General features: G+C 50.2%; 1 protein-coding gene across 1 annotated transcript in view; it reads right to left on the bottom strand.

The window, feature by feature from the left end:
* Nucleotides 1-812: 812 nt before the first annotated feature.
* CSMD2 (CUB and Sushi multiple domains 2) overlaps nucleotides 813-16970 on the bottom strand; it is a 239718-nt gene continuing 223560 nt past the window's right edge. Inside the window, exons 58-70 of the mRNA XM_034069226.1 lie at nucleotides 13077-13253; nucleotides 12112-12291; nucleotides 10744-10917; nucleotides 9781-9954; nucleotides 7223-7296; nucleotides 6242-6353; nucleotides 4889-5068; nucleotides 4539-4604; nucleotides 3814-3975; nucleotides 3135-3247; nucleotides 2488-2575; nucleotides 1545-1683; nucleotides 813-982 (exon numbers count right to left, since the gene is read on the bottom strand). Of these exons, the coding sequence (XP_033925117.1) occupies nucleotides 823-982; nucleotides 1545-1683; nucleotides 2488-2575; nucleotides 3135-3247; nucleotides 3814-3975; nucleotides 4539-4604; nucleotides 4889-5068; nucleotides 6242-6353; nucleotides 7223-7296; nucleotides 9781-9954; nucleotides 10744-10917; nucleotides 12112-12291; nucleotides 13077-13253 (1799 nt within the window). The 3' untranslated portion in view covers nucleotides 813-822. The remainder of the gene's footprint in view (nucleotides 983-1544; nucleotides 1684-2487; nucleotides 2576-3134; nucleotides 3248-3813; nucleotides 3976-4538; nucleotides 4605-4888; nucleotides 5069-6241; nucleotides 6354-7222; nucleotides 7297-9780; nucleotides 9955-10743; nucleotides 10918-12111; nucleotides 12292-13076; nucleotides 13254-16970) is intronic.

Raw genomic sequence — 16970 nt, 5'->3', positions numbered from 1 at the left:
GTTGGGAGGAGGAAGATGGGGAGGGAATGGATGGAGACTCGTGTGGTGAAACACAATCATCCACTAGACACTGACCCTGGAGGAATCTGGGACAATGGGAAAAGAAGGATGAGAGGAGAGGAACAGCTTGTTATTACACACAGAAATGCTAGGAGAGCCTGCAACAGCTTCCTTATCTAAGAACATTCCAATTCAGAAATCCCAGACTGGTCTGGATTGGAAGGGACCTTAAAGCTCCTCCAGCTCCAACCCCTGCCACAGGCAGGGACCCCTTCCACTGGAGCAGCTGCTCCAAGCCCCTGTGTCCAACCTGGCCTTGAGCACTGCCAGGGATGGGGCAGCCACAGCTTCTCTGGGCACCCTGTGCCAGCGCCTCAGCACCCTCACAGGGAACAGCTTCTGCCTCAGAGCTCAGCTCAGTCTCCCCTCAGGCAGGTTCAAGCCATTCCCCTTGTTCTGTCATTGTAAGAACTCCACAGGGCACTTCTGTTTATCAAGTTATTTCTCAGTGCCTGTGCAGTAACTTTCCCCCCCTGCTTCACCTTCTGTGGTCCCTGTGCAGAGCAGCCTGGCTGGAGTCACACAGTGAATCATTTCTGCTAGAGATCCCTTTGTCCCTTCACCTGCTGACTGTTCTCACCATGGGGCTTTGGATTTGCTTTGCCACTGGTGCCCAGGAGCTCTCGCCCTGGGCAGAGATGATCTCCTGGGCAACCTGAACCACTCTGGGTGCTCCTTTGAGCCACTGCTTCACCAGAGGATCTCCAGAGGACACAGGAGGGAAGTGGGGCCAGCATCACACTCACCACGGAGCGGACGGTGCTATACAGCCGTGCACACGGTGCTGACTGTGAACTCCGTCTCGTTGGCCATGATGTCTGTGGGCTGCAGGTTCCGGTCATACATTGGGTTCTCAAACGTGGCTCGGACGTTGGTGTTTTCATGGCCAGCGTAGCCATTGAATGGGACTTTTGGTCTTCTCCTGCAGGATACAGAGAGAAAACCCAGAGGGGTCATGGCTCCTCCTGCTGCAGCCACTGAACAGCTCAGACATGAAGGCAGGGGAAGGACAAAGCTGCCTCTGAAGAGGGTAACACAGAAGGGATCTAGAGAAGATGTTGCTCTATGTGTGTAACCCAGCAGCTCCCTGGGCTGTGCTGCAGCCCACAGTGTGCTCCCTCCACAGGGCAGCCAGTCTGCGGGATGCTTTGCAGTGCAGCGATGTTTCCACAGCAATACATGGAGCAGGAGAAATCACTAATTGACAACATATGTAAAGCCAGCTTGAACGCTGAACTATGAAATCTACTTTGCTTTATCCTACTTAATGTTGCCACAAATCTTATTAATGGCCATAAACGCCCTCAACTCTCTCTTCTCCCGACACCCTTGCCCCTCCACGCATGTCTGCTCCCATCATTTCTTCACTTTCTGAATTCAATGAGAAACCAGACCTAGGGGAAGTGCTTTTAAGACAAGCTCACAAATACTCCTGCCAGCCCCTTGATTTTGTTTCACCTTCTGGCATCATTCCCGAAACCCACCTGTGTTTGTAGAGATAAAGCACAAACCCTGCAATAATCAGGGCTATGAAAGGCACAAGAATGGCAGCTGCCACAGAACTGCTGTTTGATGCAAAATGGTGTCCTATTGATTCTGGATCATTTTCCATCATGCTGATGTCTGAAACACAGCAGAAGTAAACACATTTCACAACAGCAGTGTGGGAAATGAGGTTTGCTTTGAGTTACAGGTTGTATCATCAACAACAGAATAAGGTGCAAGGTAATCAAAAGCTTCTGAGCTGATTTGGAGATCCAGCCTAGCTCAGACACTATCATTTATTTAGAACTGCAATAAAAGAAAGATGTAAATAGTTTTATCTTACCAAAAAGCTCAAACTTGGATGCTTAATGTTAGGCTTTATGGGAGACTTTTAAAGGCTGCAATAATGAGCATCTAATTCTCTGTAAAGGTGACAAGACTCCAGAGTCAGGCTCCAAAATTCCTAAGATATTGAAAAGCTCAATGCGCATTTGGAGAGGTATTTGGGAGCTTAGACCTTGGGCTGCCCAAGCCCAAATGCCTCTGTGATATCTGAAAGTGAGATGGAGACACTTCTGGTAGCAATGGGAGCTGGGCTTTGGGTCTGGCATTTGGAAACGTGGAGAAAAAAGGTCCAGGAGCTGTCTGTGGCTCCAAGCTCTTTGGTTTTCAACAGAAACCTCTTTATTCCCCCTGGGGTACAGAGATTTGAGGGCACTTGACTGGGTGCCTGGGTTGGGTTCTACCAGCTCCTCTTCAGAGAGGAGTGGAAAGGGTTATGTTAAGCCTGATGGCCTCAAACCAGCTATAAAGATCTGGCCTAGCAGGGTTGATGATTAAAGCCAGGGACAGGAGCAATGTTCCCTGTTTGGAAACCTCCATTACAACCAAAATCCCCCTTTCAGCAATCAAGGGAAGAAGGACTGAGGAGAGGAACTTTACCAAGTCTCTGAAGGCCAAACTGCCCGAAGCCTTTGCCACGCACAAAGCCCTGGTACACAAATGTGCCACTTGAAGACTCTGATGAGACCTGCAAGGACAGGAGAGCAGAGATCAACAGATGTGTTCAACACCTCCCTGGGTCTTTAGCACCCATCTTAACACAGCCTCTTTCAGGTTCATGCATGGCATTAACGTGGTTCTATCCCCCAGAAAACAGGGGCATTTCTCAAGAAGTCTGACTGCCCAACAACTTGCTAAGACTCACACCTCACAGGAAGGAAACTGGGGTGAGAAGCTGACTCCATAGGGGAACATCAGCTCTTCTAGCCTGACGTTTAACAGACATAACATGTTAAAATGGGATTAATCATGTTGGTTTCTCCTGCAGAAGATTTGCAGATTTAAACCACAGGGCAATAAAAAACCACAGAGCTGCAAGGGAGCACGAAGAGCCAACTGCCACATAGTGTTATGTCGTGTGCTGGAAGAGTGCCCCATGTCCCCTTCAAGCAAGCAGGTCACTGAGGACAGCAGCCTCATCTTGCCACCAACTAAGGGAGTTATTTCCCTAGCTTCAGCTGGGGTTGTGACAGCAAGGGGAGGAGGAGTGTGGGGGGACATGGTGTACGAGGAGCCCATGCACTTACATGTCCATCTAGAGCCCATTTATCGTTTTTGAACTTGTTGACAAAGATCTCCACTGGCCCCGTTATCTGGTAAACCTGCAGAAGCAGGTGCACGTCTTCCTTCTTGTAAATGCCTGAAAAACAGGTGATTCTCATGCCTAGATCACAGTGATGCTACTTGAGCTTCCAGTACTTGACTTTCTACCTGAGAGAGTAATCAGCTCATCCCCTCAGAGTGGACAACTCCCCCTCCTCCCACCCGTATCATGCTGGGAACACCCAAACCCACATCCACCCCCAGGATATTAAAGGTATTTTACACATGGGAAGAGGATCAACTATTAATGCTTAGGTTATGTCATTGGATCAGTAAAACCTGGTGCTCCGTGGAGGCCAAGACAAGGAGCACTCACATCATTTAACCTTGTTTATCTTCAACTCCAAGTCCACCACTCCAGCACACAGGGAACTGGATGGACTGGGAAGAGCTGCCTTTCAGGTAGAGCCAAAGCAAACTGAGGTACATGAGTTTGTTTGTCTTGGTCCAGTCAAAAGACTGGAGACTTCAAACCAGGCTGGTTCTGTACAGCTCTACCAGAGCATCAGCATCAGTCACAGAGCAGAGCACGCTGCCCCTCGCTCTGTGACTGCACTTGTACCAAGTGTAGATCCCTGCAGATGTTGACATCAGGTCCCCTACCAGACACCAGGAGCTCCACGCCGCTGTGGTCTATCAAAGTGGCATTGACTTTACTGGTGGCAGGGTCGAAGCTAGTGACAGACAGCATCGCAGGCTGCTTCTTCCCCAGGTATTCATAGGAGCCTTTCCAAAGGGAATTCTTTGCAAACACATCAGCAGGCACTAGAAACCACGACAATTGGGGATGCATCAAAACAAGAGCAACACCATTTATTTCCATATCTCAGAAATCAAAATAGAGCAAATTTCCTTCTTTCTTTGAATTCACAAATACATGTTCAAAGATCTCAAATCCCACCCACTCTCTGTGTTATTATCCCTGAGTACAAAGCCAAGGAGAGGAGAGCAACAAGCTGATGACTTGAATTCTGTTGTTTTGACAAAAAATGACACAGAAGTTCTAAAAACAAACCAAGCCCCAATAGAATTCCTTAGGAAAAGCTAACAAAGCCCCTTGTTAAAAAGCAAAGGTGCAATGTAAACACCCTGGAGGGCTCAGATCTCCAGAGTGCTCTGGAGAGGGCAGTGAATGTTGGTGCCTGACTCCTCCTGTCCATTCTCCATGAGCATGACAGGGATGGGGCATGTGGGCTGCGTGCATCAGCCCAGCAGTTTCAACACCCACAAGGAACAGCCTGGTTTCTGGCTTGGGGAAGGGATGGACCTGGGAAGGGTGAGATTGAGTGCTAACGTGTGCCATGGAGGAGCCAGCCCTGCTATGGTACCTGACACCTTGGTGAGCGGCGGGTCCCGTGCGGTGCCAATCGGCCTTCCACTGGGGCGGACATCAGCTGAAAGAGGGGGACAAACCACAGCTGTGAGCATCATAGATCAGGGAATGGTTTGGGTTGGAAGGGACCTTAAAGCTCACCCAGTCCCAACCCTTTCCATGGGCAGGGTCCCCTCCCACTGGAGCAGCTGCTCCAAGCCCTGTGTCCAACCTGCCAGGGATGGGGCAGCCACAGCAGATCCTGGCCTGCTGCTGCAGGTTGAGGTTAGCTGTGTTCTCTTGGGCTGCAATGCTCCCCTGCAGAGGAGCAGGCACACATGAGAGCAGAGCTCTCAGTGCTCTTACCCAGGCAGATGGGAGGCTTCCCTGTCCAGCTGCCATCTGCTTTGCAGGTTCGATGCTCGGATCCTCCGGTGAGGTAGAACCCACTCTGACAGGAATAGATCAAGGTGTAGCCCAGAGATGGCAAATCCAGAGCACCGACGTTAGCGTGGGAGGGGGTCTCTGGCTGCTTGCAGTGGTGAGCTGAAAAGCACAAGGGAAACAGATGAGGTTCACCACCCGCTTGTACACAGGACAGAAGAGGGGCAACATCAATAGGACCAGAAATCCCTTAGGAAAGCTTTCATCAGCAAAAGCTGTCCCTGCTCCCCAGGTACATGATGCCACACCTGGACTTTTCCCAGCCAGATGAATTCATGAGACTGCTTCCTGTGCTTTGCCTGCTGCTTTGCTCGGTCTGGCTTAAAGCTCTCAGAGGATCCTTCCCTCAGTTCCAGCTTCCACAAACAGAACATGAGGCTTTTTGACTTTTAATGGGAAAAAGCCAAACCCAAATGATGTTAAGGACACTTTTCTCCTTCCTTTGAACTGTGTCCCAGGTCTACTTGAAGGCTAAAAACTGCTTTCAGGGGACACTAAGACCCAGTAAGTTAAGCCAGTGACTGCAGCAAGTGACTTTGTGTAACTCCTCTTCACTGTCCCAGTAATACTTTGCACCCTGTGGATGGAGAAGGTGTTCCACAAATCCCAACACCTCAGCAGCCCTTGCTGGCACGGGTAAGCCAAAACCATCACCTCCAGCACCCCTCTCCCCTGATGCTCCGTGCCAGTGTTTGCAGCCGGTGCCTCAGTTGGGCTGCTCAAACAATAAGCACCTATGGGGTTTGTTAGTGGAAAAATATCTCCCCAATAAACCACCTCGCAAGGGAGAGGCAAAACCTTTTTAATACTTAGGATACAGAGGCCGTGATGGATATTACCACTTAAACACATTAAATTAAACTCCTTCTGGTGGAGCTGGGAAAAGATGATGGACGGCTTAAAAGAAAGAGCAACACGTTATTAAAGATGAGGAGAAACACTGCTCTGCTCGAGAGCCCTTCTGGCTAAATGTTAACCTGTGTCCCTGGAGCGTGAGCTCACATCTCTGCCATCAAACGTGCTTCCAGAAGCACAAAGCTTCCCCTGAAACCACATCTCTGAGGAAGGAACAAGTCAGAAACCCCATCTGCGATCAGAAGTGGCTGCTGCTGTGGTTGCATCGGGACAGAACAGGCTGCAAGATTCCCCTTTTCTTCAGGAACGTGTTTTCCCAGAGCTCCCCCCACATTCCCAGCACTATGCGCAGTGAAGCACAGCAGCCAAGCAAGGCAACAGCACAGGGAATGGCACCGGTTTCCTTTGGCCAAGACTTACGGACACAGTCGGGCTGCACGCCGCTCCACGTCAGGTTGGGGAGGCAGGTCCTGGTGGTGGAGCCCTGCAGCAGGTATCCCTTCTGGCACTTGAAATAGATGATGCTTCCCACCTGTTACAACGGGAGACAAACCTCTGACGGTGACAGCACAATGTGGCTTACCCCTGACTGCAGCACAGGAATCCTTCCATCACTCTTCCATGTCCTGTGTGCTGGAGAGGGCAGGCACCTCCTCTCACTGCCCTGCCAGCCTGGTGCTGAAAGCTGCCATGGTCCCTGGAAAGCTGCAGCTTTAACTGTGCAGGGAGTTCCCTTCCTTCAGTGATACAGGCAAAGCTGCTTTGCCATTTAAATATACCAAAGCCAGCCTCAAACACAAGCCCTATTAGAAAGGGGTGTGATTTCTGCCTCTCTGGCGTGCACCTCTGAGTGGCAACCCTTGCAGAAGTCACAGTTATGGTGTCTCAGTACTAATTAAGCACTAGAATTAATTCATTAAACCCCAGGATTAAGATACCTAATTAGCAGCAAAACTGAAAGATCCACTCCGGAGGAGTAGCCACGTGAATCAGCTATCCCAGCCCAGTCCCAGCAGGGAAGGGACATCCACAGGGGTGGTGGTGGAGGATGGAGATGGACACCATGGGGAATTGCTCTGTTTGTTTCTCTCTACTTGATTTCATACCATAGAGCAGCTGAGATTAAGAAAACCACCTACAGAATCTGGCCTGAGAATGGATGGAAATGATGTCTCCAGTGTGAATACCGATTACACCAATAGCTATTAATCAGCGCTATAATTAATATCATAAATAACGTATTGCTAGTTAATCCCATCCAAACGCACCCTGGGGTCTAACAGAGCACGCTGGGATGTCCTGTTCAAGGGAGGACACGTTAATCCACGTCTGGACTCAGACATGGGGTAACCACAGCACAGACTGGGGCGCAGCTGAGGGACCCTGCTGCTGGGGCAGTACCTGGTAGCCCTGGGAATTGTTCTGCATCCCAAAGACAGGAACACCAGGGTCCGCACACGTTGTGAGGCTGGGGTCTGCAAAGGAAAGAACAGAGCCAGTGTTCTAGAGGGGTTGTGGAAGCCACGTCAGAGCTTCCCTTGCTCTCCACACAAAGATCATGCTGTGCCTTTGCAACAAGACAGAAACATTTTGCTACCGAAGGAATACACAGCAGCAATGAAAAGTACATGGATCTGTTTCTTTCAGCAACACAAACTAACCAGAGGCACTCTGTCACCTGGGAGAAAACAGAAGTCTTGCATCAGGAATAACTCTTCCTTTCCCCTGGTCTGTACATGAGTGAAGCACCTGGCTCACGAGGGCTGTGCCTTCTGCTTCCCCTGCACCCCAGGCTGCAGTGACCTGTCCTCTCCACGCCTTGGTCATTGCCTTCATCCTTCTGAGCTCAGCTTGGCCACTGCACCTTGGAACCTCACTATGCCCTAGTGATAGAAGGGGCCTGGAAATTTCAATGTCCCTCAGACACAGAATCTCTCTTTATGCCTTGTTTGGTCTCAATCTATCAGAAGATGAACACACACAGTTCAGAAGGAATACCTGCTGCTACCCCTCTAGCATCTATCACTTTCTTTTCTTCCCAGCATGTTGACAATAGCAGGGCATCAATGGAATTAACAAAGAGATGCATTGTCATTATTATAGCACCCCAAACTTCTGTCTCAAAGGCAGTTCAGCAGCAGCAGGTTCCTGCGATCACAGGATTGAGCTCATCTGCAGTGCTGGCCACAGGGATGCTCTGGTACCCAGCCAGGGGTAGCTGCCTTAGCAGGGAGCTGTATCTCAGAGAAACCAGATGAGAGTCTGCTCTGGACTCCCAGCCTTGCTTCTTCAACTCGCTCAACACTGCTATGAGAAGGATCATGAGCCCTGCAACAAATCCCTCTCTAAATTACTCAAAATAGTCCTATTAATAGGACTGTGTAAGACAAGAAATACAGTAAGGAAAGTCTCCACAATCCAGCAAAGCAGGACAGAAGCAGCCGGTCACTATATCCTGCAGCTATAGCACACTGGAGCACAGTATCTGCACCTAATGGGCACGGTGGCTTATCTTTATGCCTTTATTCTCTATGATCTGACTAATCAATCTCTTCACACTGTAACATTATGCACTTGTTGGTGTTGTTCCCAGGTCCTTGGAGCTGCAGTGAGTAACTAACAAGGGATACAAAATGTGGCCTGTGCGGGGCTGTGGAGCACAAGCTAATTCATCTTCCGTCACTTGGTCCTGCTGAGCTTTTGTCATTTATCACTGATGCAGTTTCCATGGAAGCCCCCAGATAAATCAGTGTCTACAATAAATACAGAGCCCCCTCGCTGGACGAGGTAGCAGGTGATGGATGGCACAGGGTGGAGGGCAGAGCCTTGTCTCTGGCTGCACTGGGGGGTCTGGAGCTCTGGCAGTCTAATGGATCTCAAAATTGGGTGAGATCTGAATAAATACAACACTTTGTGTTCAGCTGCTTGTGTCAGCACTGACTCTGCAGGTTAAGGTTTTGTAGACACCTGAGTCTCCTCCCTTCTCATGGTTTGTTTTAGGGAGACAAACTGTGTTGCAGCAGCAGCATGAACAGCTGTATTTGCTGCCTTCAATCCCAGACAGCTGGGTTGGGTTGAAGGGACCTCAAAGCTCCTCCAGCTCCAACCCCTGCCATGGGCAGGTTCAAGCCATTCCCCTTGGCCTGGCCCTACAGGCCCTTGATAAAAAGTCCCTCTTCAGCTTTGCTGTCAGACCCTCTTTGTGCATGAGAAAGCTCCCAGTGAAATCCATAGGGAACGTGGAGGTTCTGGCCACGAGTGTCCTCACATTCCTCTAATTGGTGATGCACTGAGATGGAGCTGGAGCGGTTGAAAAGGCATAGAAGAGCTGGAGATGTGCTTCTGCCCCCAGTGCCCACATGAGGGGATGACGGTGGTGTTCAGGCACACAGTTAAGGTAACAGCACACAGCCCATGCAGTTTATCTCCACAGGAGCAATGGGGTTCAAGAGTGTAGCCAGAGGTTTAAACAAGTGAAAATGCTGTGACTGGTTATGATTATAAACCTCCCAGGGGCTCCAAAGGGCTCTGGAAGCCCCAGAAAATGGGCACCTGAAGAATGTGGCCAAATTGCATTTTCAGCCTCACTGTTGCTGTCAATGGGTTGGAGGTTCCCAAGGAAGCCTGGAAGCAGCAGAGAGCCCAGCACTGTGCAGACACCAGTCCTCACACCCTGCAGCCCAGGCTGCAAGTGTTCATCTGGAAGTTCTTGTTTGCCCACTGGCTGCCAAGCAGAGTGCTGAGCAGGACCAGGGAGGAGACCTTCCTTGGATGCCCTGGGGTACTGCCCACCAGTGAGGGGCAGGAATGATGGCGACAGGCACTGAATTGAAGCAGCGAGCCTCTAACATCACCCCTGCTCATTCTGAGCTCAGGGGGAGCCCATAAATGAAACCCACCTCTGGAGAAGCAAGGTGACCACTCAGAGCCCTTTTGACGACAGAGAGGTCCCCCCTTACCTATGCAGCTGGGCTGGGTCCCACTCCACGTCCCATCGGACTGGCAGAACCTCCGGGCTGACCCCACCAGCACGAGTGGGGCTATGCAGGAGAAGGACACGGAGGAGCGGTAGGTGAAGCCTCTGTCCTCCCTCCTGCCCTGAGCAGGTATCCCTGGGTCACCGCAGAACACAGCTGCAACAGGCAGAGACAAGCGGATTGCCATGAACCTCCTCGAGAGCAAGCCATGGTAATAAGCTAAGGATGGGTCTATCAATGGGCAAACCTTACCACTCCCCATCATCAAGCTCTGTGATAGCCTAGGGGATTAGCCACGGCAGAAGGCATCGCTGGCTACTTTCCTTGTAATTCTCCCTTTTTGTCAATTGCTGTTCATTAACTTCCACCTTCTTCCCCATCTTTTTCTTTCTTTTTTCCCCCTAACAGCATGCTTAGCTTTAAAATGTATCTCTAATTGCACAATGTCAAATTACTGGAGGGTTCCATGTCACACAGAAAGCCCATTAATTATACAGGAACCAGGGAAAGGTGCAAGGAACACAGTGAGGGCTTTTATGATTTAATATGAAAATGGCTATTGTGCAGCTGCCAGCCATTCAGCCTGGAGGAGAAACTCAAATCTGCCCTTATCATCACAAGACATTTCACTGAGTGTTTTGCATTAGCTATTGTATCAAGCACACAGGTTTCACCCAGCCAAAGCTCTGCCTTCACAAAACTTCTGCTGCAACATCACTGCCTTTGCCAAAGTTCTTTTTCCTATGGCCTATGGCACTTTCAAGAGCTGTGACTGCAGAAGACTCAGTCACTGGTGAGATTACAGACACCCAACCAGTTGTAAAGATGCCTGGTGGACAGGACCATGCAAGATGGAGACCAGAGATGTCAAAGAGCAACCAACTGGGTTTAATGCACAGTCCTGCACCCAGCTCATGCATGAAATGCTGGTGGCTGCCTACTCACGGAAGCACTGAGGGATCTCCCCGTTCCACGTCCCGTTCCCCTCGCAGGTCAGCACGGCAGGCAGGGAGAGCTGGTACCCCTCCAGGCAGGCATAGCTCACACTGGAGCCCCAGCTGAAGTCTGAGCCCACCACCTTCCCATTGGGAATGGCTTGTGGGGACTTGCAGGTGATAGCTGAATGAAGAACAAAGGCACATCAGCTCTCGTGACTTCTCAGCATTGTTATTTCCATTAACAAGCAAATCCACCTAGGATCAAAGTTACATCCTGCTCTCAGGACGAGAGCATCACCTGGCATTGGCCTAGCAGGGGCTGAACAAACTTCTCCAGCTGTGCGTGCAGCTGTAAACCCCATGATTTTACTTTGAAGTCTGGACTTAGGCACATCCCAAATCTCCAAGTCAGATTTCTGAGTCAGTGCTCATTTCAAGGCAAGAATCTACTCAGTGTGAAAACTCATCTAAGATTCCCTGAAAGATTCATACATTTTGGACAACCTGACTGAGCTTCAGATTAGCACTTGACTCAACAACTGGTCTGTATTTCATCCGCTCTAGGGTGTTCTGAGATGACATTTTTGCAGCACTTTGCATTCCAGCTCAGGGGAGCACTGGGGAAGGGGCTCAGCTCATGCAAACTGACCTGGCCTCCAAATGAGACCCTGGCCACATTCTGTATTATTTCTGCAGCATTAGCTCAGTGGAGAGGATGAAAGAGGAATGTAAGAACTGCTCTTTACATCCTCTGGAGTGTATTTGGAAGTTCCTGTGTGGTCTTTATATCAGAATCACGACAGGTGAATTTTCCAGACTGCCAAAGAAGTACACGGATGCTGCTACAATTCTTATCTACTCTGTGGGTAAACCACTTACAGAAGAGATGCAGCCTGTCCTGCCACTGCTCCATGATTTCCATTTCCTATCGCTGAGCTACAGAGGCAATCTCAGAACTGAGAAATAATGAAAGGAGTTGGAGAAACAATTTCCAGACTTCTGGAGGATGCCACAAAGTGGCTGCTTGCAAAACACAGTCTTTCACCTGAGTCTGATCTGGGTTTTAGCACAGAGTAAGTCACTTTGCTCCCTGGGCTTCACTTTCCATCCTCTATCACAGGGATAACTGCAATTCCTCCCTCCCAGGCACATTGTGATTATGACAGACCTAAGATAGCAAGGTGTTCATGCTATGTTGAGGAAATTGTGCAAGTGCCATAAACACAGGGGACAGACTGAATGACAAGAGCAGGAAACAACCAGGTGGGCTCCAGGCACACTGCAGCAGCTGCTGCCTGTCACCTTACTCCAAGCTACCAAAGCTTTGTGGCCTGTAAAACTTGTATCCTCTGATATTTAAAGCAACCAATCTTACCCTTGCAGGCAGGTTTGGTGCCATTCCAGGTTCGGTCTTTCGTGCAGGTTAGAGAGGATGCCCTGTCTGACTCCATCATGTACCCAGGCGTGCACTGGAACACCACGGTTTTATTGTAGGTGAAATCAGTGCCCAGCCTAATGCCATTGGCTGGCACACCAGGGTCACCACAGTTGATCACTGCCAAAGAGAAAGAAGCATTTCTGGCTGATCATCCCTTGTCTCACACTTCTGAGATCTGCAGTAAGTACAAACCTGATGGTTCTGTGTGTTTCAATGCAGGATATAACCCCCTCATCATGGAGAAGGAAGCATTTGTGGCACAGAAGATGTGGAGAGTAGCACTAGTTATGGAGCAGGCTGGGCTACAGCACAGGGAGAAAACTGTTCCTACCCAGTGGAGCAAACAGTGGTCTTACAGCACACCAAGCCCTTGCAAGATGAAGTACTGACACACATGAAACATTAAAGAAAACCTGGGTCAGATCTGCGCTGGGTGGAAGAGAGTTTGCCCCTGGCATCCTTCTCTCTGCCCTAGTTACTGTCTCTTGTGTAAGACCATATTTCCATCACCCCCATTCCTGCTGCAGGCACCTATGGGTGGGAGCCATGAGGAAACACTGGGGGCTCAGAGCAGAGGCTCTGCCCACACGTGTCCCAGCAGCAGCAGACAGCAGCGCTCACATTCAGCACCAGCCCTGCAGAGCCCCTCCAGGTGGGCTGGCATTTCCTCATGGGGTTATTACAGAGCTCCCTTCATCCAACGGGAAAATAACAAACCCAAAGTGAGAGCTTTCCATTAGGTACTGCAGAGGCTGCAGGCTCAGGCAGCTTTAGCTGCTGTTAGACAGTTTAACAGAGCTCCTTACAGTCTACAGCAAGCATCCAACATGCCCTGACCAGCTGTCCCTGGAGCCTGGCGGCATCATTCACCTCATCGTCCAGGAATCCATCCCAGTGCTCACCTGTACACTCCGGACTGGTCCCAGTCCACGTCCCGTTCACTGTGCAGTGCCTACTCAGCACTCCCGTCGAGTAGTAGCCTTCCCGGCACTGGTAGATAATGGAGCTGGAGAAGACCAGGCCGTCATTGAATATAACCCTGGCGTTGCTGGGGGTTCCTGGGTTCCCACAGGATATCACTAGAAAACAAAATGGCAAAGTCATAAAACACCCCAGAGCAAGTGACAAGGCTTTCACCCTGCAATGGACTGCTCTCCATCACAGTGAGATCAGCTGCAAAGCCCCTGGATCAGCTCAGACAGAACAGGCTATTCCACGGGAAATAAGCTATGCCAGTCCAACAGGATCCCAAACACCACTGGCCAGCCTGGAGCAGGGCTCTGCTTTGGCAGGCAGCAAGTCCCAAAGCTCCGTGCACCATCCTGGCCAGGGGCCTGAACTCAGAGCTCCATCCCTGCAGCCGGTCAGTCCCGAAGCACCAGCCTGCTCCATTCCCGCATGGATGCTGCAGCTCATCACCCAGCAGCCTGGGAGGGACCTTCCTGCTCCTCTGGGCTGCAGGAACAACTTGTGCCCATATTTTTCAGGGCCTTATCTTCGCTCTCCATCTCACATCTGGTGCTACAGTTTCCTGAAGCAGGTGGAGGCCAAGCCTGGAGTCCTTCCATCTTTCTGGAAGCCTTGACCCCAGTGAGCCACTTTGCCTCTGGCCCCTTCCCAAAGCCAACAGCTCCATAAAATTCAAAGGCATGGAAGCAGGAAGGGAGCCTGATGCTCTCCCACTGTGGCACTGCTCCCTGCCCAGCTACGGCCAATTCTGCTTTCAGAGGAGGGAGAATGTTGTGGGAATACAATTACAGGTTTGTCAGTGCCCAAGTTTTATGCCTAAAGTACCTGAGCACCACAGCAATAAAAAGGCATGGGGTGAATGCTGGTGCACAAAGCCCTGTCATGACAAAATAAGCACCTGCAGTAATTACTCCCAGCCCTCATTTACTCTGAAATTACAGGACACAGAAGAAAATCACATGAATCAAGGAAAGGCTTAAACCACAAATCCCAGCTCTTTGACAAGGAGATTCCAATCCCTCCCCAGCAAAACGCCACAAGCCCTGCAGAGCATCGCTCTGTGCATACACAGGGTGACCCATCCCTGCCCTCCCTGCCACACACCCTGCAGTATCCCCAGCTATGCTCCATGGGGAAATGCAGCTTCACGCCACAGCAGGGAAGCAATGAGCAGAGGCCACCAACGCAAGGAGAGTCTTCTTCTGCCTTGTTGCTTAGTTTGCTGACAGCCTGTTAACAGAGGAGCTTGTTGCAGGCATATCTGTCTGACAGGAGGAAGCTAATAACCATTCTGGACTGTGTGCACACAGCTCTGCGTGGCTCTGCCATCATCCGAGGTGTGCTCTTGTTACAGATCTCTCCTGCAGCCAACGTCTCTGTGATACACGGTGTCATTTCCAAGAGATGCTGGGATAAAAGTCAGAGTCTATCAACTCACAAAAAGCTCTAAACTATTTCCCTGCCTGCCCATACGTTCCCTCCTGCCCAAGCTCCTCTGCTTGTGCATGGGGCCAAACACACACAGATGACCTGAAAGTATGATTTTTGTGACTAGGGAGACTCATGGGAACAGTTTGATTGCAGTGAGCATCAGCTGTGACCCGCACAGGGTAGGTATAAAAGCAGCTATAAATGTAAGGATGAAAGGTTTGAACTTTTAAGATCATAATTTAAATACAAATAGGATTTAATCACGCAAGTGAGCAGCAAGGGGGTGAATAATTCCCTCTGGCTTCAGTGGGGGATGTAAAATGAATCAAGCCCCAAGAAAACTGGATTTAGCTCTGGATTTTGAACAGGGCATAAATCCTGAAGAGCCTGAAGTCCCACAGCCACATCCACTCCCATCTCCTGACAAATCTCAAACCCAATCACATTTAAACCAAAGTCAAAGCTGAAGAAAATGACGTGAAAATCAGCAGCATCAGATGGGATTTCTGCTTTACCAGGGCAGCGCTGCAGGAGTGATGCTCAGCTGAACCGACTGATGTGACAGGGGAGGTTTGACTCTCGGCTGCAGCAGGGAGTGCACAGAGTGCTGAGACCCATCCCATCCCCTCACCCAGGGCTTGGATTCTGCCACGCTGCAGAAGACCCAACAGACAAAGCAATGGGGACCAGACCCTTCACACCCCAGCCAGCACACACATCCCCATCCATGCCAAACACCCAGCACCAGCACAGAGCTCTGCCAGGCTATGGTGCACCACCAGGCACTCCTACAATGCCAAACCCCAATGAGCTATTTCAGGCATCCCTGGGACTTAAGAGATTGCTACAGAACTCCTTACTGAGGACAGCCAGAGCTGCTCCCTGTGATCCCGATGTTGCTGGGGGGAAGCTGGGAAGCTACAAAGTGGTCTCTGCTATATAAAACATCACAAGGCTCAGAGGTGCTCCAGAGCTCAGCAATAATTCATTTCATTCCAGTCCACACAGCCTTTTTCTTCTGAAAAAGCTCATTAAGATTCGCCCCTTGTCATCCTTTGCTTTTTTCCTACATGTTTTATAGTGAGAAGCTGCTGGGAACAGGGAATTTCTCTGGGCCCTGTTCAGCTCAGAGCCAGTGATGCTCAGGGTATGGTCAGATGAGGCCACTGAGCTCCCCCCATTCTCCACAGCAGCATCATCCAGAGCAGGGCAAGGGGTAAGTGCTGTTACCCACTCTACACTTTCAGTTCCCCCAGCCCTGCCCAGCACATTCCTCCTGAACACCATGGGAGGCTCTTGTTTCAGGGCCCTTCTTTCACCCACTGCCAACAGAAGGCACATTTCTGCAAGGAGCAGCATGTCCTGCTCCTCAGGAACTGCAGCAGGGGAGAGCTGAAGGCTCATGGCTGCTATCAGTGCACATCTGACTGTGCTCGAGGTGGTGTGTGATACAGTGTCCTCTGCGTGCTCCCCTCCTCTGACCTAATCTTTATTACCAGTGGTACTTCTTTGGGGCTCTGCTGCCATCTGAAACACTCTCCTAATGATGTCTGACACATCAGGCACCACCTCCTGCTGGAGTAAGACACAGCTGAGAGCCTTTGGAGCTTCAAAGCCTTTGCTTCAGGGCTGCTAATTTCCATGCTGTTTAATTTAACCAGTAACTTGTAACCCACCTAACTACGCAGACAGAGAAAGGAAAAAGCAGCTTAGACCCAAATTCCAGCCTTGCCACCTCCCGTGTCCTCAGCAGTCAAATGGGAACGAGACAAAACTCAGGTTCTTTTCCCAGTGTTAGCACTTAAACCAGCACAGTTCTGTCTGCTGCAGCTGCCAAAGAGCAGCCAGAGCCCATCTCATCCCACCTCATTCTGCATGCCGTTTTAGTTCACTTGGAGAAACAATAAACATGACAAAAGCAAACACTCTGTTCAAGTTCTAAGAGAAGGAGGGAGCACAGCAGAGCACATGATGAGCCCCACTCCTGCACTGCTCCTCAGTGCACACAGATGGGCATCGCATGATGAGCCCCACTCCTGCACTGCTCCTCAGTGCACACAGATGGGCATCGGGAAGGAGGAGAAAGAAGGAAAAAAGCATCTAAAATTACATTTACACTTTAAAAGCTTGCTGGAAATTAGAACAAATGAGGCCTGAAAGTGTGATTTTGGAAAGCCATGAGAGCTGCTCTTACTGGGGACAACAAAACCAGAGCTATAAACCAGACCGGAGCAGGAGTCCCAGAAGGAGGCCTTGCAATTAACTTACTTCCAAACCATTTGTCCATTTTGGGAAAACCAGTTGTGACTTCTCCCTGCTTGCCTATCCCTTTGGTTTTCTTCGCCAACGTTCTAGTGGGTAAAAGGCATTAGGATTAAGAGCCCGTGTGTGTCAAG

The sequence above is a fragment of the Melopsittacus undulatus genome, chromosome 14, assembly GCF_012275295.1.
Source record: "Melopsittacus undulatus isolate bMelUnd1 chromosome 14, bMelUnd1.mat.Z, whole genome shotgun sequence".
NCBI classification, from domain to species: Eukaryota; Metazoa; Chordata; class Aves; order Psittaciformes; family Psittaculidae; genus Melopsittacus; species Melopsittacus undulatus.
Note: the sequence above shows the minus strand (reverse complement) of the source record. Positions and strands in the feature narration are given on the sequence as shown.